This window comes from Mustelus asterias, chromosome 1, assembly GCF_964213995.1.
Source record: "Mustelus asterias chromosome 1, sMusAst1.hap1.1, whole genome shotgun sequence".
Taxonomy (NCBI): domain Eukaryota; kingdom Metazoa; phylum Chordata; class Chondrichthyes; order Carcharhiniformes; family Triakidae; genus Mustelus; species Mustelus asterias.
This window is the reverse complement of record NC_135801.1, coordinates 196,559,116-196,581,944: the sequence shown is the minus strand read 5'-3', so window position 1 is coordinate 196,581,944 and position 22,829 is coordinate 196,559,116. Positions and strand designations below refer to the sequence as shown.

Sequence of the window (22,829 nt, the reverse complement as noted above, 5' to 3'; positions counted from 1 at the left end):
CACATCTTTGGACTGTGGGAGGAAACCTGAGCACCCGGAGGAAACCCACACAGACACGAGGAGAATGTGCAAACTCCACACAGGCAGTGACCCAAGCCGGGAATCGAACCCGGGACCCTGGAGCTGTGAAGCAGCAGTGCTAACCACTGTGCTACCGTGCTGCCCAGATCGCTTTGTTTTCCATTGTCAATTCTCCAGACTCACTGGTTGGCTCCTGTAGGGTCTCTTCTCAGGACAGACGTAGGCAAAACTGCTCCAAAGTGAAACCTCTTTTATTAAGCATCATTTAAAACTAACAACTACAGAATCAAAACGAGACTGATTTACTGGAGAGAGAGAAAAAGAGAGAGAGAGGGACCAAAAGCTGCTCCCGATACAGACTTAATCTTGAACTTGTACAGGATTCGACTGAATTTAACAGATATCTTTCTTATATGTGTTGTGCTGTGTTACTTACAATATATGACTTCTTATATGTGTTATGAAAGAGCTGGCACGCATAGTCTTCAACTTTCATAAACAATTGGCAGCTGTGTGACTGTTTATAACAAACTGTGCGCTTGTTTATGGCAAAAACCATTTTGCTAACATCACATTTTCAAATGTAGTCAATTGCTAAGCTCATCCCAGAATTCCCAGCTGAGTTTTAAAATGTGGTCAATTTAGCTTCGCATAGTTAGTTACATCGGCAGAAATACCTTAAAATGAAGTTGTTTAACTAAAGCAAACCATACAAAGGACCCCACAGCTCCAGAACATGCTATTTTAAGAAACTATCTTGAAAACATTCGAAGAACGTATCTAGGCTTCCTTTGCTCATCTGACATTTCCAGTCTATGTGCAAATTAAAATCTTCCAAGATTATCGCCATACCTTTCTGACATCACCAATTATTTGTCCCTGCCATGTGGTTTATGTTAGGGGGCCTGTTTATGACTGTAGGGGGCCTGTACATGACTGTAGGGGGTCTGTACATGACTGTAGGGGGTCTGTACATGACTGTAGGGGGCCTGGACATGACTGTAGGTGGCCTGTACATGACTGTAGGGGGCCTGTACGTGACTGTAGGGAGCCTGTACATGACTGTAGGGGATCTGTACATGACTGTAGGTGGCCTGTACATGACTGTAGGTGGCCTGTACGTGACTGTAGGTGGCCTGTACGTGACTGTAGGTGGCCTGTACGTAACTGTAGGGAGCCTGTACGTGACTGTAGGGGGCCTGTTCATGACTGTAGGTGGCCTGTACATGACTGTAGGTGGCCTGTACGTGACTGTAGGTGGCCTGTACGTGACTGTAGGGAGCCTGTACGTGACTGTAGGTGGCCTGTACATGACTGTAGGGGATCTGTACATGAATGTAGGGGGCCTGGACATGACTGTAAGTGGCCTGTACATGACTGTAGGGAGCCTGTACATGACTGTAGGTGACCTGTACATGACTGTAGGGGATCTGTACATGACTGTAGGTGACCTGTACATGACTGTAGGTGGCCTGTACATGACTGTAGGTGACCTGTACATGACTGTAGGGGATCTGTACATGAATGTAAGGGGCCTGGACATGACTGTAAGTGGCCTGTACATGACTGTAGGGGGCCTGTACATGCCTGTAGGGGGCCTGTACATGACTGTAGGGTGCCTGTACATGACTGTAGGGTGCCTGCACATAGAACATAGAAAGCCACAGCACAAACAGGCCCTTCGGCCCACAAGTTGCGCTGATCATATCCCTACCTCTAGGCCTATCTATAGCCCTCAATCCCATTAAATCCCATGTACTCATCCAGAAGTCTCTTAAAAGACCCCAACGAGTTTGCCTCCACCACCACCGACGTCAGCCGATTCCACTCACCCACCACCCTCTGAGTGAAAAACTTACCCCTGACATCTCCTCTGTATCTACCCCCCAGCACCTTAAACCTGTGTCCTCTCGTAGCAACCATTTCAGCCCTTGGAAATAGCCTCTGAGAGTCTACCCTATCCAGACCTCTCAACACCTTGTAAACCTCTATCAGGTCACCTCTCATCCTTCGTCTCTCCAGGGAGAAGAGACCAAGCTCCCTCAACCTATCCTCATAAGGCATGCCCCCCAATCCAGGCAACATCCTTGTAAATCTCCTCTGCACCCTTTCAATGGCTTCAACATCTTTCCTGTAATGAGGTGACCAGAACTGCGCGCAGTACTCCAAGTGGGGTCTAACCAGGGTCCTATAAAGCTGCAGCATTATCTCCCGACTCCTAAACTCAATCCCTCGATTAATGAAGGCCAGTACGCCGTACGCCTTCTTGACCGCATCCTCCACCTGCGAGGCCGATTTAAGAGTCCTATGGACCCGGACCCCAAGGTCCTTCTGATCCTCTACACTGCTAAGAATGGTACCCTTCATATTATACTGCTGCTTCATCCTATTGGATCTGCCAAAATGGATTACCACACACTTATCCGGGTTGAAGTCCATCTGCCACTTCTCCGCCCAGTCTTGCATTCTATCTATGTCTCGCTGCAACTTCTGACATCCCTCCAAACTATCCACAACACCACCTACCTTGGTGTCGTCAGCAAACTTACCAACCCATCCCTCCACTTCCTCATCCAGGTCATTTATGAAAATGACAAACAGCAAGGGTCCCAGAACAGATCCCTGGGGCACTCCACTGGTCACTGACCTCCATGCAGAGAAAGACCCCTCCACAGCCACTCTCTGCCTTCTGCAGGCAAGCCAGTTCTGGATCCACAAGGCAACAGCCCCTTGGATCCCATGCCCTCTCACTTTCTCAAGAAGTCTTGCATGGGGGACCTTATCGAACGCCTTGCTGAATTCCATATAGACCACATCCACCGCTCTTCCTTCGTCAATGTGTTTGGTCACATTTTCAAAGAACTCAACCAGGCTCGTAAGGCACGACCTGCCCTTGACAAAGCCGTGCTGACTACTTTTGATCATACTAAACTTCTCTAGATGATCATAAATCCTGTCTCTCAGGATCCTCTCCATCAACTTACCAACCACTGAGGTTAGACTCACCGGTCGGTAATTTCCCGGGCTGTCCCTGTTCCCTTTCTTGAATATAGGGACCACATCTGCAATCCTCCAATCCTCCGGAACCTCTCCCGTCTCCATCGACGATGCAAAGATCATCGCCAAAGGCTCCGCAATCTCCTCCCTCGCCTCCCACAGTAACCTGGGGTACATCCCATCCGGTCCCGGCGACTTACCAACCTTGATGCCATTCAATAGTTCCAACACATCCTCTTTCTTTATGTCCACATGCTCGATCCTTTCTGTCCACCGCAAACCAGCAGTACAACCACCCAGATCCCTTTCCACCGTGAATACCGAGGTAAAGTATTCATTAAGCAGCTCCGCCATTTTTAACGGTTCCGCACAAACTTTTCCCCCTTCACCTTTTAAGGGTCCTATGCCTTCACATCTCATCCTTTTACTCTTGACATATTTGTAGAAAGCCTTGGGATTCTCCTTAATCTTACCCGCCAAGGTCTTCTCATGACCCCTTCTCGCTCTCCTAATTTCCTTCTTAAGCTCCTTCCTACATCCCGTATACTCCTCTAAATCCTTAACACCTCCTAGCTCTCTGAACCTTCTGTACGCCTCTCTTTTCTTATTCACCAGGTTCATCACAACCTTCGTGCACCACGGTTCCCGTACCCTACCAACACCCCCCTGTCTCATCGGAACGTTGTCATGCAGAGCTCCAGACAAACATTCCTTGAAAATCCTCCACTTTCCTTCGGTACTTTTCCCCAAGAATGCCTCCTTCCAATTTACCCGTCTAATTTCCTCCCTGATGACACTGTATTTCCCTTTACTCCAGAGAAACACTTTCCTAGCCTGCCTGATCCTATCTCTTTCCAATGCTATCGTGAAGGAGATAGAATTATGATCGCTATCCCCAAGATGCTCACCCACCGAGAGATCCTCCACCTGTCCAGGTTCATTAGCCAGCACCAGATCAAGTACAGCCTCTCCTCTAGTAGGCTTATCCACATACTGTGTCAGGAAACTCTCCTGGACACACCTAACAAACTCCTCTCCATCCAAACCCCTAGCCCTAGGGATATTCCAATCTATGTTTGGGAAATTAAAATCTCCCATCACGACAACTCTGTTATTCCTACATCTCTCCAGGATCTGTTTCCCCATCTGCTCCTCAACATCTCTGTTACTATTGGGCGGCCTATAGAAAACACCCAGCAAAGTTACCGACCCCTTCCTGTTCCTAACCTCCACCCACAGAGACTCCGTAGTCAATCCCTCCACGGCGTCCACCTTTTCTACAGCCGTGACACTATCCCTGATCAAAAGTGCCACTCCCCCCCTCTCTTGCCTCCCTCCCTGTCCTTCCTGAAACATCTAAAACCCGGCACCTGAAGCACCCAGTCCTGTCCCTGAGACATCCAAGTCTCCGTAATGGCCACCACATCACAATTCGAAGCAGCAATCCACGCTCTAAGCTCATCCACTTTATTCACTACACTCCTGGCATTAAAATAGACACATCTCAGACCTTCAGCCTGAGCACTTCCCTTCTCCATCACTCGTCTAACCTCCCTCTTACCCTATCTACATTCCTTATCTATTTGCGAGCTAACCTCCTCGTTCTCAGTCCCCTCATTTCGATTCCCTCCCCCCAACCTTTCTAGTTTAAAGTCTCTCCAGTAGCCTTAGCCAACCTTCCCGCCAGGATATTGGTCCCCCTGGGATTCAAGTGCCACCCGTCTTTTTTAAACAGGTCACACCTGCCCCTAAAGAGGTCCCAATGATCCAAGTACCCAAATCCTTGTCCCTTGCTCCAGTCCCTCAGCCACGCATTCATTCTCCACCGATTCCTGTTCTCACTCTCCCACGGCACAGGCAGCAATCCCAAGATTACTACCTTTGCATTCCTCTTTCTCAGCTGTCTACCTAACTCCCTATATTCTCTTTTCATGACCCCTTCCCTCTTCCTACCTATGTCAGCAGTACCTATATGCATCACGACCTTCGGCTCCTCTCCCTCCCCCTTCAGGATTTCTGGGACTCGACCAGAGACATCCCGGACCCCTGCACCAGGGAGGCAAACCACCATCCGAGAGTCCCGTCTGTGTCCGCAAAAACTGTAGGGTGCCTGTACGTGATTGTAGGTGACTTGTACATGACTGTAGTGGGACTGTACATGACTGTAGGGTGCCTGTACGTGACTGTAGGTGACCTGTACATGACTGTAGGTGACCTGTACATGACTGTAGGAGGCCTGTACATGACTGTAGGGGGCCTGTACATGACTGTAGGGTGCCTGTACGTGATTGTAGGTGACTTGTACATGACTGTAGGGGGCCTGTACATGACTGTAGGGGGCCTGTACATGACTGTAGGTGGCCTGTACATGACTGTAGGGGGCCTGTACATGACTGTAGGGTGCCTGTACGTGACTGTAGGTGACCTGTACATGACTGTAGGGGGCCTGTACTTGACTATAGGTGGCCTGTACATAACTGTAGGTGGCCTGTACATGACTGTAGGTGGCCTGTACATGCCTGTAGGGGGCCTGTACATGACTGTAGGGGGCCTGTACATGACTGTAGGTGACCTGTACATGACTGTAAGTGGCCTGTACATGACTGTAGGGGGCCTGTACATGACTGTAGGGTGCCTGTACGTGATTGTAGGTGACTTGTACATGACTGTAGGGGGCCTGTACATGACTGTAGGGGGCCTGTACATGACTGTAGGGTGTCTGTACGTGATTGTAGGTGACTTGTACATGACTGTAGGGGGCCTGTACATGACTGTAGGGGGCCTGTACATGACTGTAGGTGGCCTGTACATGACTGTAGGGGGCCTGTACATGACTGTAGGGTGCCTGTACGTGACTGTAGGTGACCTGTACATGACTGTAGGGGGCCTGTACATGACTATAGGTGGCCTGTACATAACTGTAGGTGGCCTGTACATGACTGTAGGTGGCCTGTACATGCCTGTTGGGGGCCTGTACATGACTGTAGGGGGCCTGTACATGACTGTAGGTGACCTGTACATGACTGTAGGTGGCCTGTACATGACTGTAGGGGGCCTGTACATGACTGTAGGGTGCCTGTACGTGATTGTAGGTGACTTGTACATGACTGTAGGGGGCCTGTACATGACTGTAGGGGGCCTGTACATGACTGTAGGGGGCCTGTACATGACTGTAGGTGGCCTGTACATGACTGTAGGTGGCCTGTATATGACTGTAGGGGGCCTGTACATGACTGTAGGGGGCCTGTACATGACTGTAGGGTGCCTGTACATGACTGTAGGGGGCCTGTACATGACTGTAGGGGGACTGTACATGACTGTAGGGGGACTGTACATGACTGTAGGGGGACTGTACATGACTGTAGGGGGCCTGTACATGACTGTAGGGGGACTGTACATGACTGTAGGTGGCCTGTACATGACTGTAGGGGCCTGTACATGACTGTAGGTGGCCTGTACATGACTGTAGGTGGCCTGTACATGACTGTAGGTGGCCTGTACATGACTGTAGGGGGCCTGTACATGACTGTTGGGGGCCTGTACATGACTGTAGGGGGCCTGTACATGACTGTTGGGGGCCTGTACATGACTGTTGGGGGCCTGTACATGACTGTTGGGGGCCTGTACATGACTGTTGGGGGCCTGTACATGACTGTTGGGGGCCTGTACATGACTGTAGGTGGCCTGTACATGACTGTAGGGGGCCTGTACATGACTGTAGGGGGCCTGTACAAGACTGTAGGGGGCCTGTACAAGACTGTAGGGGGCCTGTACATGACTGTTGGGGGCCTGTACATGACTGTAGGGGGCCTGTACATGATGCCCACAAGTGATTTCTTGCCTTTACCACTTCTCATCTCTATCCAAACCTTTTCCACATCCTGATTTCCTGAATTTCGGCCATCCTCTCTATTGTGCTGATATCACCATTAATTAACAGAGCCACCCCCTCCACCTTTTCCTCGCTTCCGATCCAACCTTAATATCCTGTATCCTTAAATATTTAGGTCCCAATTCATGTCCTCGTGCAGCCATGTCTCCATAATGGTTACCAATTTATACCTATTTACTTCAATATGGGCTCTCAGTTCATCTGTTTCATCCTAAATGCATTCAGATACAGAGCTTTTAATTTTATCCTTATATTCTTTTATAACCTCTTGTCTCAGCCATTAATTTATTGTTAGATTTGTGCTCTCTATCCCTTCCTGTCACGTTCTTTTTTCATTTCCTCTAATAGTACCTTTCTCTATCTCCTTGTCTTTACTCTTTGATTTATCACATTTCTCAAATTTAATTCCTTGCCCCCACTATTGAGTTTCAAACCCTCTCCGCTTCCCTCGTAATGGGGCTTGCTAGAACATCAGACCCAGCATGGTTCAGGTGTAGATAGTCCCGATGGTCCAATTCCTACTCTCCTTAGTACTGGTGTCAATGGCCCATCAACCGGAACCCACTTCTCCCACACCTGTCTCTGAGCCACTCGTCTCTCTAATCTGATTTGTCCTCCACTAATTTGTCTGTGGCTCAGGTAATAATCCAGAGATTTTGCCCTTTGAGGTTCTGCTTCTCAACTGGGTGCCAAGTTCCTCAGACTGACCGTGCAGAACCTCCTTTGTCTTGCCCATGTCATTGGTACCTATACGGGGGAACCACATCGACTGGCTCCCTCCTCTCCCAGTCCGGAAAAGATGTCCCGAACCCTGGCACCGGGCAGGCAGCACAGCCATCTGGACTCACGCTCCTTGGTGCAGAGAATGGTGTCAATCCCTCTAGTTATACTATCCCCTCCTACCGCTGCCTTCCTCTATGCTCCCCCCATTTAAATGGCTTCCTGTGCCACAGTGCCATGGTCAGTTGGCTCATCCACCTTGTAGCCCCCACTCTCATTCAAACAAGCTGCAAGAACCTCAACTGGACAAGCTGAGGCTCCTGTCCTCTGAGGCCCCTTATCTGCCTCACTCACAGTCACACTCGTCTGTTTTAAGTTTTTTAAAGTTTAAGTTAATTTATTAGCCACAAGTAGGCTTACATTAACACTGCAATGAAGTTACTGTGAAAATCCCCTAGTTGCCACACTCCAGCGCATGTTCGGGTACACTGAGGGGGAATTTAGCATGGCCAATGCACCCTAACCAGCACATCTTTCGGAGTGTGGGAGGAAACCGGAGCACCCGGAGGAAACCCACGCAGACACGGGGAGAACGTGCAGACTCCGCACAGACAGTGACTCAAGCCGGGAATCAAACCCAGGTCCCTGGCGCTGTGAGGCAGCAATGCTAAGCATTGTGCCACCCTGCCACCCCGTCCCTGATCACTGACCAAATCAGACGACCCTGCCCTGTGAGGTGTGACTGCCTCCTGGTACAAAGAATCCAGGTAACCTTCCCCCCTGTCTGATGCATCGCAGTGTCGGCAGTTCAGCCTCCAGCACATGGTCTTTGATTCAAAGCTGTTGGAACACAACATGTTTACCCAGGAACAAGCTGGCATCCAGGATCACCCACATGCTGCAGACGTGCCACCTCACCTGTCCCACCATCCTTACATGGGTATGATGGGTATAGAGGGATATGGGCCAAACACGGGCAATTGGGACTAGCTTAGGGGTTTTAAAATAAAGGGCGGCATGGATAAGTTGGGCCGAAGGCCTGTTTCCATGCTGTAAACCTCTATGACTCTATCCTGTTTTAATTAACTATTTAATCATTTTATTCAATTTTACTTTTGCTTTTATATATTTTATTCACATTACCACCAGTTGTTCGACTATTTTGAACCTTAGGGAGTATCATGGAACAGAGGGACCTTGGAGTCACAGATAGGGCAGTGAAGAAGGCTTTTGGCATGCTGGCCTTCATCAGTCAGGGCACTGAGTATAGAAGTTGGGAAGTTATGTTGCAGTTGTACAGGATGTTGGTGAGGCCGCACCTGGAGTATTGTGTTCAGTTTTGGTCGCCTCGCTATAGGAAAGATGTTATTAAACTGGAGAGAGTGCAGAAGAGATTTACAAGAATGTTGCCAGGACTCAAGGGACTGAGTTATAGGGAGAGATTGGACAGGCGAGGACTTTTTCCTTTGGAGTGTAGGAGACTGAGGGGTGATCTTATAGACGTGTCTAAGATCATGAGAGGCATGGATAGGGTGAATGCACTCAGTCTTTTTCCCAGGTTGGGGAATCGAGAACTAGAGGGGATTGGTTTAAGTTAAGAGGGGAAAGAATTAATGGGAACCCGAGGAGCAACTTTTTTACACAGAGGATGGTATGTGTGTGGAATGAGCTGCTGGAGGAAGTGGTTGAGGCAGGGACATTAACAACATTTAAAAGGGCATTTGGACAGATACATGGATAGGAAAGGTTTAGAGGGAAATGGGCCAAACGCAGGCAATTGGGGTTAGCTTTAGATGGGCTTTTTGGTCGACGTGGACCAGTTTGGGCGGAAGGTCCTGTTTCCGTGCTGTACATTCTATGATTCTAATAGGCTGAACTGTAGTTGCTTACCAGATATTTACTAAATAACTCGCTTCGCTTCCTGAAGACAGAAAATGAGCAAACAAGAGGCAGAAAGCGCCTCTTTCCCCTAATTACCCAACTCCCAGCACTCTATTCTAAGTCACATTCTTTGCAGTGAAGGATCTCCGGCCCCTATGCACCCAATTCCCACTTTGAGCCTGGAAATATTCACACAGTGGCCGGAATCTTACCGCCTCCGACTCACACAACGGCATTCTCCGTTAGCCTCGGGCGGGATCTTACGAGCTTTGGGCCGGCAAGGCAGTAAAATTCCAGCAAGTGTCTGACTCAGACTGAAGTCTCCCCTCGCTGACTGTGCGCCTCTTACTCTGCTGCTTAAATTTGTGTCCAGTTACTGATCGGCCGGCTGCGAGGAACACTTCTCTCTGTTCCCCATGCTGGAGAAACCCCTTTGCACCCGTTCTGAGTCCTCGTTAAAGAGCGGCGAATTGTAGTGAATGCTAATCGCCTTTCCCATTGCTTTCCAGGCAGGGTGTGGCTGGATAACCTGGACTGTCGCGGGACAGAGGAGGATGTTTCCCAGTGCAAATCCCTGGGCTGGGGACAAACTGACTGCACGCACGAGGAAGATGCCGGAGTTATCTGCAAGGATGAGAGGATCCCCGGATTTGTGGATTCAAATGTCATTTCGGTAATGAAACAAAGTGGGATATCGGAAACTCCGGCTGGGAAACTGGAAAATCAGGCTGGGAAGCTGGAAACTCCAGTTGGGAAGCTGGAAACTCCAGTTGGGAAACTGGAAACTCCGGCTGGGAAACCAGAAACTCCAGCTGGGAAACCGGAAACGCCGGTTGGGATTCTGGAAACTCCAGCTGGGACACCGGAAACTCCGGCTGGGATTTTGGAAACTCTGGCTGGGATTTTGGAAACTCTGGCTGGGATTCTGGAAACTCCGGCTGGGACACTGGAAACTCTGGCTGGGAAACCGGAAACTCCGGCTGGGATACCGAGCATCACAGACTGGGAAGGGTTTAGCTTGGGAAGGAGTTAGCTCGGGAAGGAGTTAGCTCGGGAAGGAGTTAGCTCGGGAAGGAGTTCGTTTGGGAAGGAGTTCGTTTGGGAAGGAGTTAGCTCGGGAAGGAGTTAGCTCAGGACGGAGTAAGCTCGGGATGGAGTTAGTTCAAAATGGAGTTAGCCCGGGATGGAGTTAGCCCGTGATGGAGTTAGCCCGGGATGGAGTTAGCCCGTGATGGAGTTAGCCCGGGATGGAGTTAGCCCGGGATGGAGTTAGCCCGTGATGGAGTTAGCCCGGGATGGAGTTAGCCCGGGATGGAGTTAGCCCGGGATGGAGTTAGCCCGGGATGGAGTTAGCCCGGGATGGAGTTAGCTTGGGATGGAGTTAGCTCGGGATGGAGTTAGCTCGGGAAGGCGTTATCTCGGAGAGGAGTTATCTCGGGATGGAGTTAGCTCGGGATGGTGTTAACTCGGGATGGAGTTAGCTCGGGATGGAGTTAGCTCGGGAAGGAGTTAGCTCGGGAAGGAGTTAGCTCGGATGAGTTAGCTCGGAGAGGAGTTAGCTCGGGAAGGAGTTAGCTCGGGATGGAGTTAGCTCGGAGAGGAGTTAGCTCGGGATGGAGTCAGCTCGGAGAGGAGTTAGCTCGGAGAGGAGTTAGTTGTGCGCTGTAGTCCAGTTGGTAACACTTTCCGGTGAGTGGGAGGTTTGTCTCACACTCCAGAGTCTCGAGTACCTAATCAAGGCTGATTGGTTTGTCGGCGTAATGTTGTATTGTTGTGGGTGTCCCTTTGCATTTGCCCTCTCTCTGGTGGACATTAGAAATCCCCAGGAACCTCCTTGAGGAACAGTGAAGTTCTCCTTGTGGTCCCACTCAATATTTATCCCTCCCTTGGGAATGCCGTAGCAACGTGATATTGTCCCCAAACTATTCAACCAGGGGCATCAGAAACAGAAAATGCTGGAAAATCCCAGCAGGTCTGACACAGCTTTGTCAGAGCTCTGACAAAAGTCATCCAGATTCCAAACATTGGCTCTATTCCCTCTCCACGGATACTGTCAGACTGAGATTTTCCAGCATTTTCTGTCTTTGTTTCAGATTCCAGCATCCGCAGTAATTTGCTTTTATTTCAGTAATCCAGATGACCCGGGTTCGAATCCCACCACGGTAGATGGTGAATTTTGAATTGAAAGTCTCATGATGAAACCATTGCCGATTGTCGTAAAAACCCATCTGGTTCACTCATGTCCTTTAGGGAAGGAAATCTGCCGTCCTTACCCGGTCTGGCCTACCTGTGACTCCAGAGCCACAGCAATGTGGTTGGCTCTCAACTGCCCTCTGAAATGGCCTAGCCAGCCACTTAGTTCAAGGGCAATTAGGGATGGGCAATAAATGCTGCCCTGTCCAGCAATGCCCACATCCCATAATGAATAACAGTCAAAATCACAAAGAATAGATGTTGCTATTTGTGGGATCTTCCTGTGTGCAAATTGGTGTCTGTGTTGACTCTACTGCAATGAAGTTCCGAGGTTATGACAGATACTCAGTAGCGGAAAGTTTTAACTCTTCCTAAGTTACTGTGAATTGATCAATTCAACAACTCACTGGAGGGGGAGTTTCCTCAAATCTCCCCATCCTCAACGGTGGAGGAGTCCAGCGCATCAGTGCAAAAGATAAGGCTGAAGTATTCGCAATAATCTTCAGCCAGAAGTGCCCAGTGGATGATCCATCTCGGCCTCCTCCAGTGGTTCCCAGCATCTCAGATCTAAGTCTTTAGCCAATTTGATTCACTCCACGTGATATCCAGAAGTGGCTGAGACATTGGATGCAGCAAAGGCAATGGGTCCTGATAACATTCCAGCAATAATACTGCGTCTTTCCACCTTTCCTTTCTCCTTCAAGGGTTCGATTCCCGGCCTGGGTCGCTGTCTGTGCAGAGTCTGCATGTTCTCCCCGTGTCTGCGTGGGTTTCCTCCGGGTGCTCCGGTTTCCTCCCACAATCCGAAAGACGTGCTGGTTAGGGTGCATTGGCCATGCTAAATTCTCCCTCAGTGTACCTGAACAGGCGCCGGAGTGTGGCGACTGGGGGATTTTCACAGTAACTTCATTGCAGTGTTAATGTAAACCTACTTGTGACACTAATAAATAAGCTTTAACTCTGGAGAAGCTTCTTTACCCAGAAAGTGGGGAGAATATGGAACTCGCTCCCACAGGGAGTAGTTGAGGCAAATAGTTTGGATGCATCTAAAGGGAAGATACACGAGGGAGAAGGGACAGAAGGATATGTTGATCGGGTGAGATGAAGAGTGGGAGGAGGCTTTTATTGAGCTTAAACACGAGTATTTATAAGAATAGAAGAACTAGGAGCAGGAGTCGGCCATCTGGCCCCTCGAGCCTGCTCCGCCATTCAATAAGGTCATGGCTGATCTATTCATGGACTCAGCTCCACTTACCCGCCCGCTCACCATAACCCTTAATTCCTTTACTGTTCAAAAATGTATCTATCCTTGCCTTAAAAACATTCAATGAGGTAGCCTCAACTGCTTCACTGGGTAGGGAATTCCACAGATTCACAACCCTTTGTGTGAAGAAGTTCCTCCTCAACTCAGTCCTAAATCTGCTTCCCCTTATTTTGAGGCCATGCCCCCTAGTCCTAGTTTCACCCGCCAGTGGAAACAACTTCCCTGCTTCTATCTTATCTATTCCCTTCATAATCTTATATGTTTCTATAAGATCTCCCCTTGTTCTTCTGAATTCCAATGAGTAAAGCCCCAGTCTACTCAGCCTCTCCTCATAAGCCAACCCTCTCAACTCCAGAATCAACCTAGTGAATCCCCTCTGCACCCTGAAAGGACAAATGGTCTCTCTCTGTGCAGTAAATGCTGTGTAATTCTTTATGCCTCTCTAATCGAGTTTTCTACATATCTTCCCTGTGGCCTAATGCTAAACATTAGTTGATGTAGCTCCTCCAGAGGTTTTATCACCATAGAGATGCTATATCAATGCGAGATGTTGTTGCTGAATGAAAGTAGTTTATATCTGGTCATTGCTTTGGCGAGTTGAGCTGAGGTCACTGGGATGATGTGTAAATTGTAGAGGGATCTTTGCACAGACGGGAGGAATGCTTGCTGTGAGGCAGGGCCCCGCTCTCTCAGCAATGCTGACCAACAGTTATTGTGGCCAGGACTGGGTTTATAATTTGGGATTTCCTTTTCCGGGCGCCCATATGGAATCACTTCAGTGGATTCAGGAGCTGAGGAATGTGGATGATATTGTTCCCACACACGAATTAACTCATGGAAAATCAAATTCCTGCAGCCTGCAGTCACTGCTTGGCTCCTTTTCCACACTCCCCACTTCCCGGGAAACTACACTCCAGTCATCCAGGCCAGCAGACGGAAAGGAGACTGAACCCTTTCCTCTCTCACATTGGCTGTTGGCCAAGACTCTCTCCAGCCTTAGAATTACAAAGTCGTGGCTTTGAATCCCACTCCATCAGACACTCCCAGTCCGATGCTGAGGGAGCGTTGCATTGTTTGACCTGCCACCTTTTAGTTGAGATGTCAGATCAAGGCCTGTCCATCTGCATTAGTGGACGTATAAGATCCCATGGTCAGGATTTTCAAAACCGTGCAGGGGAGATCTCCCCAGTGTTCTGCTCTATTGGAGAATTTTGAAGGCTGGTTCTTTTCCTGCTGTAATGTGGGAGTGGAGGGAAAGTGGGTATGGTCCCTGGAATTCTCAGCGTAGAAAGTGAATGAGGTAATATTTTTTGATTTGATTTATTATTGTCACGAGTATTAGTATACAGTGAAAAGTATTGTTTCTTGCGCGCTATATAGACAAAACATACCGTTCATAGAGAAGGAAAGGAGAGAGTGCAGAATGTAGTGTTACAGTCAGTTAGGGTGTAGAGAAAGATCAACTTAATGCAAGGTAAGTCCATTCAAAAGTCTGACAGCAGCAGGGAAGAAACTGTTCTTGAGTCGGTTGGTGCGTGACCTCAGACTTTTGAATCTTTTTCCCGACAGAAGAAGGTGGAAGAGAGAATGTCCGGGGTACGTGAGGTTCTTAATTATACTGGCTGCTTTGCCAAGGCAGTGATAAGTGTAGACAGAGTCAATGGATGGGAGGCTGGTTTGCGTGATGGATTGGGCTACACTCACGACCTTCTGTAGTTTCTTGCAGTCTCGGAGAGAGATGCCATTCTTCATGTGGAGAAATGTGAAGCGATTTATGTTGGTGGGAAGAACATTGAGAGACAAGAAGGGGACAATTCTAAAGGGGGTGCAGGCGCAGGGGGCGCAGGAGCAGGGGGCGCAGGAGCAGGGGGCACAGGAGCAGGGGGCGCAGGAGCAGGGGGCGCAGGAGCAGGGGGCGCATGAGCAGGGGCGCAGGAGCAGGGGGTGCACGAGCAGGGGACACACGAGCAGGGGACACAGGAGCAGGGGGCCCACAAGCAGGGGGCCCACAAGCAGGGGGCGCACGAGCAGGGGGTGCACGAGCAGGGGACACATGAGCAGGGGACACAGGAGCAGGGGGCGCACGAGCAGGGGACACAGGGGCAGGGGGCGCATGAGCAGGGGGCGCACGGGGAGGGGGCGCACGGGTAGGGGGCGCACGAGCAGGGAGTGCACGAGCAGGGGACACAGGAGCAGGGGACGCAGGAGCAGGGGACGCAGGAGAAGGGGGCGCAGGAGCACGGGGCGGAGGAGCAGGGGGCGCATGAGCAGGGGACGCAGGAGCAGGGGGCACACGAACAGCGGTGCGCACGAGCAGGGGGCGCACAAGCAGGGGACACAGGAGTAGGGGGCACACGAGCAGGGGGCGCAGGAGCAGGGGGCGCAGGAGCAAGGGGCGCTGGAGCAGGGGGTGCACGAGCAGGGGACGCAGGAGCAGGGGGCGCACGAGCAGGGGACACAGGAGCAGGGGGCGCACGAGCAGGGGGCGCACGAGCAGGGGACACAGAAGCAGGGGACGCAGGAGCAGGGGACGCACGAGCAGGGGGCACACGAGCAGGGGATGCAGGAGCAGGGGGCGCACGAGCAGGGGGCGCAGGAGCAGGGGACACAGAAGCAGGGGGCGCAGGCGCAGGGGACACAGGAGAAGGGGGCGCACGAGCAGTGGGCGCAGGAGCAGGGGGCGCAGGAGCAGGGGGCGCAGGAGCAGGGGGTGCAGGAGCAGGGGGCGCATGAGCAGGGGACAGAGGAGCAGGGGGCGCAAGAGCAGGGGGCGCACGAGCAGGGGGCGCAGGAGCAGGGGCCCACGAGCGTGGGGCGCACAAGCAGAGGGTGCACGAGCAGGGGACGCAGGAGCAGGGGGCGCAGGAGCAGGGGGTGCAGGAGCAGGGGGCCCATGAGCAGGGGGTGCACGAGCAGGGGGCGCACAAGCAGGGGACACAGGAGCAGGGGACACAGGAGCAGGGGGCACACGAGCAGGGGGCGCAGGAGCAGGGGGCACACGAGCAGGGGACGCAGGAGCAGGGGGCGCAGGAGCAGGGGGCGCAGGAGCATTGGGCACATGAGCAGGGGGCGCACGAGCAGGGGGCACACGAGCAGGGGGCACACGAGCAGGGGGCTACAAGCGGGGGCGCATGAGCAGGGGGCGCATGAGCATGGGATGCAGGAGCAGGGGGCGCAGGACCAGGGGGCTACAAGCGGGGGCGCAGGAGCAGGGGGTGCAGGAGCAAGTGGCGCACGAGCAGGGGACGCACGAGCAGGGGGCGCATGAGCAGGGGGCGCATGAACAGGGGCGCACGAGCAGGGGGTGCACGAGCAGGGGCACAGGAGCAGGGGACGCATGAGCAGGGTCGCAGGAGCAGGGAGCCCACGAGCAGGGGGCGCAGGAGCAGGGGGACAACGAGCGTGGGGCGCACAAGCAGGGGGTGCACGAGCAGGGGACGCAGGAGCAGGGGGCGCAGGAGCAGGGGGTGCAGGAGCAGGGGGTGCAGGAGCAGGGGGCCCATGAGCAGGGGGTGCACGAGCAGGGGGCGCACAAGCAGGGGACACAGGAGCAGGGAGAACATGAGCAGGGGGCGCAGGAGCAGGGGGTGCAGGAGCAGGGGCCACACGAGCAAGGAACATAGGAGCAGGGGGCGCACGAGCAGGGGGCGCACGAGCAGGGGGCGCACGAGCAGGGGGCGCACGAGCAGGGGGCGCACGAGCAGGGGTCGCACGAGCATGGGGCGCAGGAGCAGGGGGCGCAGGAGCAGGGGGCGCATGAGCAGGGGGCGCATGAGCAGGGGGCGCATGAGCAGGGGGCGCACGAGCAGGGGACGCAGGAGCAGGGGGCGCACGAGCAGGGGACGCAGGAGCAGAGGGCGACACGTGCAGGGGACACAGGAGCAGGGGGCGCACGAGCAGGGGGCGCACGAGCAGGGGGTGCAGGAGCAGGGTACACAGGAGCAGGGGGCGCACGAGCAGGGGGTGCACGAGCAGGGGGCGCACGAGCAGGGGTCGCACGAGCATGGGACACAGGAGCAGGGGGCCCACGAGCAGGGAACACAGGAGCAGGGGGTGCATGAGCAGGGGGTGCACGAGGAGGGGATACAGGAGCAGGGGACGCATGAGCAGGGGGCTGTACGAGCAGGGATTGCACGAGCAGGGGGCGCACGAGCAGGGGACGCAGGAGCAGGGGGCGCACGAGCAGGGGATGCAGGAGCAGGGGGCGCAGGAGCAGGGGGCACAGGAGCAGGGGGTGCAGGAGCAGGGGGTGCAGGAGCAGGGGGCCCATGAGCAGGGGGTGCACGAGCAGGGGGCGCACAAGCAGGGGACACAGGAGCAGGGGGAACACGAGCAGGGGGCGCAGGAGCAGGGGGTGCAGGAGCAGGGGGCACACGAGCAAGGAACATAGGAGCAGGGGGCGCACGAGCAGGGGGCGCACGAGCAGGGGGCGCACGAGCAGGGGGCGCACGAGCAGGGGGCGCACGAGCAGGGGTCGCACGAGCATGGGGCGCAGGAGCAGGGGGCGCAGGAGCAGGGGGCGCATGAGCAGGGGGCGCATGAGCAGGGGGCGCATGAGCAGGGGGCGCACGAGCAGGGGACGCAGGAGCAGGGGGCGCACGAGCAGGGGACGCAGGAGCAGAGGGCGACACGTGCAGGGGACACAGGAGCAGGGGGCGCACGAGCAGGGGGCGCACGAGCAGGGGGTGCAGGAGCAGGGTACACAGGAGCAGGGGGCGCACGAGCAGGGGGTGCACGAGCAGGGGGCGCACGAGCAGGGGTCGCACGAGCATGGGACACAGGAGCAGGGGGCGCACGAGCAGGGAACACAGGAGCAGGGGGTGCATGAGCAGGGGGTGCACGAGGAGGGGATACAGGAGCAGGGGACGCATGAGCAGGGGGCTGTACGAGCAGGGATTGCACGAGCAGGGGGCGCACGAGCAGGGGACGCAGGAGCAGGGGGCGCACGAGCAGGGGATGCAGGAGCAGGGGGCGCAGGAGCAGGGGGCACAGGAGCAGGGGGCGCACGAGCAGGGGGCACATGAGCAGGGGGCTACAAGCGGCAGCACACGAGCAGGGGGCGCATGAGCATGGGACGCAGGAGCAGGGGGCGCAGGAGCAGGGGGCTACAAGCGGGGGTGCATGAACAGGGGGTGCAGGAGCAGGGGGCGCAGGAGCAGGGGGCGCAGGAGCAGGGGCCGCAGGAGCAGGGGGCTACAAGCGGCAGCACACGAGCAGGGGGCGCATGAGCATGGGACGCAGGAGCAGGGGGCGCAGGAGCAGGGGGCTACAAGCGGGGGTGCATGAACAGGGGGTGCAGGAGCAGGGGGCGCAGGAGCAGGGGGCGCAGGAGCAGGTGGCGCACGAGCAGGGGATGCACGAGCAGGAAGCACAGGAACAGGGGGCGCACGAGCAGGGGCGCACGATGGATGGGAGGCTGGTTTGCGTGATGGATTGGGCTACATTCACAACCTTTGTAGTTTCTTGCAGTCTCGGAGAGAGATGCCATTCTTCATGTGGAGAAATGTGAAGCGATTTATGTTGGTAGGAAGAACATTGAGAGACAAGAAGGGGACAATTCTAAAGGGCGCGCAGGAGCAGGTGGCGCAGGAGCAAGGGGCGCACGAGCAGGGGGCGCACGAGCAGGGGGCGCACGAGCAGGGGGCGCACGAGCAGGGGGCGCAGGAGCAGGGGGCGCACGAGCAGGGGGCGCACGAGCAGGGGGCGCAGGAGCAGGGGGTGCACGAACGGGGGTCCCAGGAGCAAAGGGCCCTGGGTGTATATGTGCGTAAGTCAATGACGGTGGCAGGACAGGTGGAGAGGGCGGTTAATAAAGCTTATAATAGTATCCTAGACTTTATTAACTGGGGAATCGAGTATAGCAACAAGGGGGTTATGCTGAACTTACACAAGACATGAGTTAGACCACAGCGTGAATATTGTGAAGCTTAGGAAGGATGTGAAGGCATTGACGAGGATGCAGAAAAGATTGAGGAGAACGGTTTCAGGGATGAGGAATTTCAGTTATGAAGATTGGAGAAGTTTTCTTTAGCGAAGAGAAGGTGAAGTGGAGGTTTGATTGAAGTATTCAAAACCTGACTGTGGTCCCACTGGTGAGAGGATTGGGAAGGAGAGGCACAGATTGGAAGCGATTTGCAAAAGGAGCAAGAATGCCATGAGGAAAAGCATTTTCCCGCAGTGAGTGGCGAGTGTCTGAGAGGAAGGTGGCAACAACTTCAATTGAGGCTTTCACAGGGAATTAGACTGTTATCCGAAAGGAAGGAATGTGCAGGATTCCGGGGGAATGTGCAGGATTCCGGGGGAATGTGCAGGATTCCGGGGGAATGTGCAAGATTCCGGGGGAATGTGCTAGATTCCGGGGGGAATGTGCAGGATTCCGGGTGGAATGTGCAGGATTCCGGGGGAATGTGCAAGATTCCGGGGGAATGTGCTAGATTCCGGGGGGAATGTGCAGGATTCCGGGGGAATGTGCAGGATTCCGGGGGGAATGTGCAAGATTCCGGGGGGGTGGGGGAGGGGGCGGGGATGTGCAGGTTTCCCGGGGGAATGTGCAGGATTCCGGGGGGGGGGGGAGGAACGTGCAGGATTCCAGGGAAAATGTGCAGGATTCCGGGGGGGGAATGTGCAGGATTCCGGGAGGGAATGTGCAGGATTCTGGGGGAATGTGCAAGATTCCGGGGGGAATGTGCAGGATTCCGGGGCCAATGTGCAGGATTCCGGGTGGAATGTGCAGGATTCCGGGGGGAATGCGCTGGATTCCGGGGGGAATGTGCTGGATTCCCGGGGGAAGGTGCTGGATTCCGGGGGGAATGTGCAGGATTCCCGGGGGAAGGTGCTGGATTCCGGGGGGAATGTGCAGGATTCCCGGGGGAATGTGCAGGATTCCGGAGGCAATGTGCAGGATTCCGGGGGCAATGTGCTGGATTCCCGGGGGAATGTGCAGGATTCTGGGGGAAATGTGCAGGATTCCGGGGGCAATGTGCAGGATTCCGGGGGCAATGTGCTGGATTCCAGGGGGAAGGTGCTGGATTCCGGGGGGAATGTGCAGGATTCCCGGGGGAATGTGCAGGATTCCGGGGGGAATGTGCAGGATTCTGGGGGGAATGTGCAGGATTCCCGGGGGAATGTGCAGGATTCCGGGGGGAATGTGCAGGATTCCGGGGGGAATGCGCTGGATTCCGGGGGGAATGTGCAGGATTCCGGGGGGAATGTGCAGGATTCCGGGGGAATGTGCAGGATTCCGGGGGGCAATGCGCTGGATTCCGGGGGGAATGTGCAGGATTCCGGGGGGAATGTGCAGGATTCCCGGGGGAATGCGCTGGATTCCGGGGGGAATGTGCAGGATTCCGGGGGCAATGTGCTGGATTCCGGGGGGAATGTGCAGGATTCCGGGGGGAATGTGCAGGATTCCGGGGGGGAATGCACTGGATTCCGGGGGGGAATGTGCAGGATTCCGGGGGGGAATGCGCTGGATTCCGGGGGGGAATGTGCAGGATTCCGGGGGGGGAATGCGCTGGATTCCGGGGGGAATGTGCAGGATTCCGGGGGGAATGTGCAGGATTCCGGGGGGAATGTGCAGGATTCCGGGGGGAATGTGCAGGATTCTTCGGGGGCAATGTGTAGGATTCCAGGGGGAATGCGCTGGATTCCGGGGGGAATGTGCAGGATTCCGGGGGGAATGTGCAGGATTCCGGGGGGAATGTGCAGGATTCCGGGGGGGAATGCACTGGATTCCGGGGGGGCATGCGCTGGATTCCGGGGGGGAATGTGCAGGATTCCGGGGGGGGAATGCGCTGGATTCCGGGGGGAATGTGCAGGATTCCAGGGGGAATGTGCAGGATTCCGGGGGGAATGTGCAGGATTCCGGGGGGAATGTGCAGGATTCCGGGGGGAATGTGCAGGATTCTTCGGGGGCAATGTGCAGGATTCCAGGGGGAATGCGCTGGATTCCGGGGGGAATGTGCAGGATTCCGGGGGGAAGGTGGGGGAATGGAATGAGGTGAATTGTCCATTCAGAAAGCCAGTGCAGACACAATGGGCCGAACGGCCTCGCTCTGCTCTGTGGGATTCTCGGGTTCTCGGCTGGGTGACTAAATGTGATGCCGGTTCTGGTTGACAGCAGGTTCAGAGCGAGCAGATTGAAGAGGTACGGCTCAGACCGGTGGTGGCCAACGCCAGGCGCCGCCTGCCCGTGACGGAGGGCTTTGTGGAGGTGAGGTACAAGGGCCGCTGGGAGCAGATCTGTGACAACGGCTGGAACCACCGGAACAGCCGCGTCATCTGTGGAATGCTGGGATTCCCCGCGGAGCGCAAAACCAACAAGAGATTCTACAAGTAGGTCAAATTTGGACGGAGGCTGGGCCCATGGAGGGGGTGAGGGTGAGGGCGCGATGGTGAGGGCGCGATGGTGAGGGCGCGAGGGTGTGAGGGTGAGGGTGTGAGGGTGAGGGCTTGAGAGTGAGGGCATGAGGGTGAGGGCTTGAGGGTGAGGGTGAGAGTACGAGGGTGAGGGTGTGAGGGTGAGGGCGCGAGGGTGAGGGCGAGGGCATGAGGGTGAGGGCGCGAGGATGAGGGTGTGAGGGTGAGGGCTTGAGGGTGAGGGTGAGGGTACGAGGGTGAGGGTGTGAGAGTGAGGGCGCGAGGGTGAGGCTACAAGGGTGAGGGTACGAGGGTGAGGGTGTGAGGGTGAGGGCGTGAGGGTGTGAGGGTGAGGGCTTGAGGGTGAGGGCGTGAGGGCACGAGGATGAGGGCGCGAGGGTGAGGGCACGAGGGGGTGAGGGTATGAAGGTGAGGGTATGAGGGTGAGGGTGCGAGGGTGAGGGTGCGAGGGGGCGAGGGTGAGGGCGAGGGTTTGCTTGGGCCTGCGGTGAGTGTGAAGGTGGGTGGCTGGGGTGAGCGGGGGGTGGGGAGGGGGGGTAGGAATAGGTGACTTGGGGGTGTGGGAGATGGGTGAGCAGGGTGGGTGAGGGGAGGTGGGTGAGGGGGGTGGGTGAGGGGGTGGGTGAGGGGGTGGGTGAGGGGTGGGTGAGGGGGTGGGTGAGGGGGGTGGGTGAGGGTGGGGTGGGTGACGGGGGGTGGGTGAGCAGGGTGGGTGAGGGGGTGTGGGTGACGGGGGTGGGTGAGCAGGGTGGGTGAGGGGAGGTGGGTGAGGGGGGTGGGTGAGCAGGGTGGGTGAGGGGAGGTGGGTGAGGGGGGTGGGTGAGCAGGGTGGGTGAGGGGGAGGTGGATGAGGGGGGTGGGTGAGGGGGTGGGTGAGGGGGGTGGGTGAGGGGGGGTGGGTGAGGGGGGTGCGTGAGGGGGGTGGGTGAGCAGGGTGGGTGAGGGGGTGGGTGAGGGGGGTGGGTGAGGGGGTGGGTGAGAGGGGGGATGGGGAGGGGTGGGTGAGGTGGGGTGGGTGAGCAGGGTGGGTGAGGGGGCGTGGGTGAGCAGGGTGGGTGAGGGGGGGATGGGGAGGGGTGGGTGAGGTGGGGTGGGTGAGCAGGGTGGGTGAGGGGAGGTGGGTGAGGAGGGTGGGTGAGGGGGGTGTGTGAGCAGGGTGTGTGAGCAGGGTGGGTGAGGGGGTGGGTGAGGGGGGGTGTGTGAGCAGGGTGTGTGAGCAGGGTGGGTGAGGGGGTGGGTGAGGGGGGTGGGTGAGGGGGGTGGGTGAGCAGGGTGGGTGAGGGGAGGTGGGTGAGGGGGGTGTGTGAGCAGGGTGTGTGAGCAGGGTGGGTGAGGGGGTGGGTGAGGGGGGGTGGGTGAGGGGGGTGGGTGAGCAGGGTGGGTGAGGGGAGTGGGTGAGGGGGGTGGGTGAGGGGAGGTGGGTGAGGGGATGGGTGAGCAGGGTGGGTGAGGGAGGGTGGGTGAGGGGGTGGGTGAGCAGGG

At 55.4% G+C, this 22,829-nt stretch overlaps 1 protein-coding gene across 3 annotated transcripts in view; it reads left to right on the top strand.

Annotated features, from left to right (window-relative positions):
• Positions 1-22,829, top strand: part of LOC144501245 (lysyl oxidase homolog 3B-like) — a 151,257-nt gene that overhangs the window by 25,854 nt on the left and 102,574 nt on the right. For 2 of the 3 annotated variants that reach the window (XM_078224733.1, XM_078224752.1), the window contains exons 3-4: positions 10,021-10,184; positions 21,088-21,302. In XM_078224733.1, coding sequence (XP_078080859.1) covers positions 10,021-10,184; positions 21,088-21,302 — 379 coding nt within the window. The remainder of the gene's footprint in view (positions 1-10,020; positions 10,185-21,087; positions 21,303-22,829) is intronic. The other variant, XM_078224742.1, reaches the window with a different exon arrangement.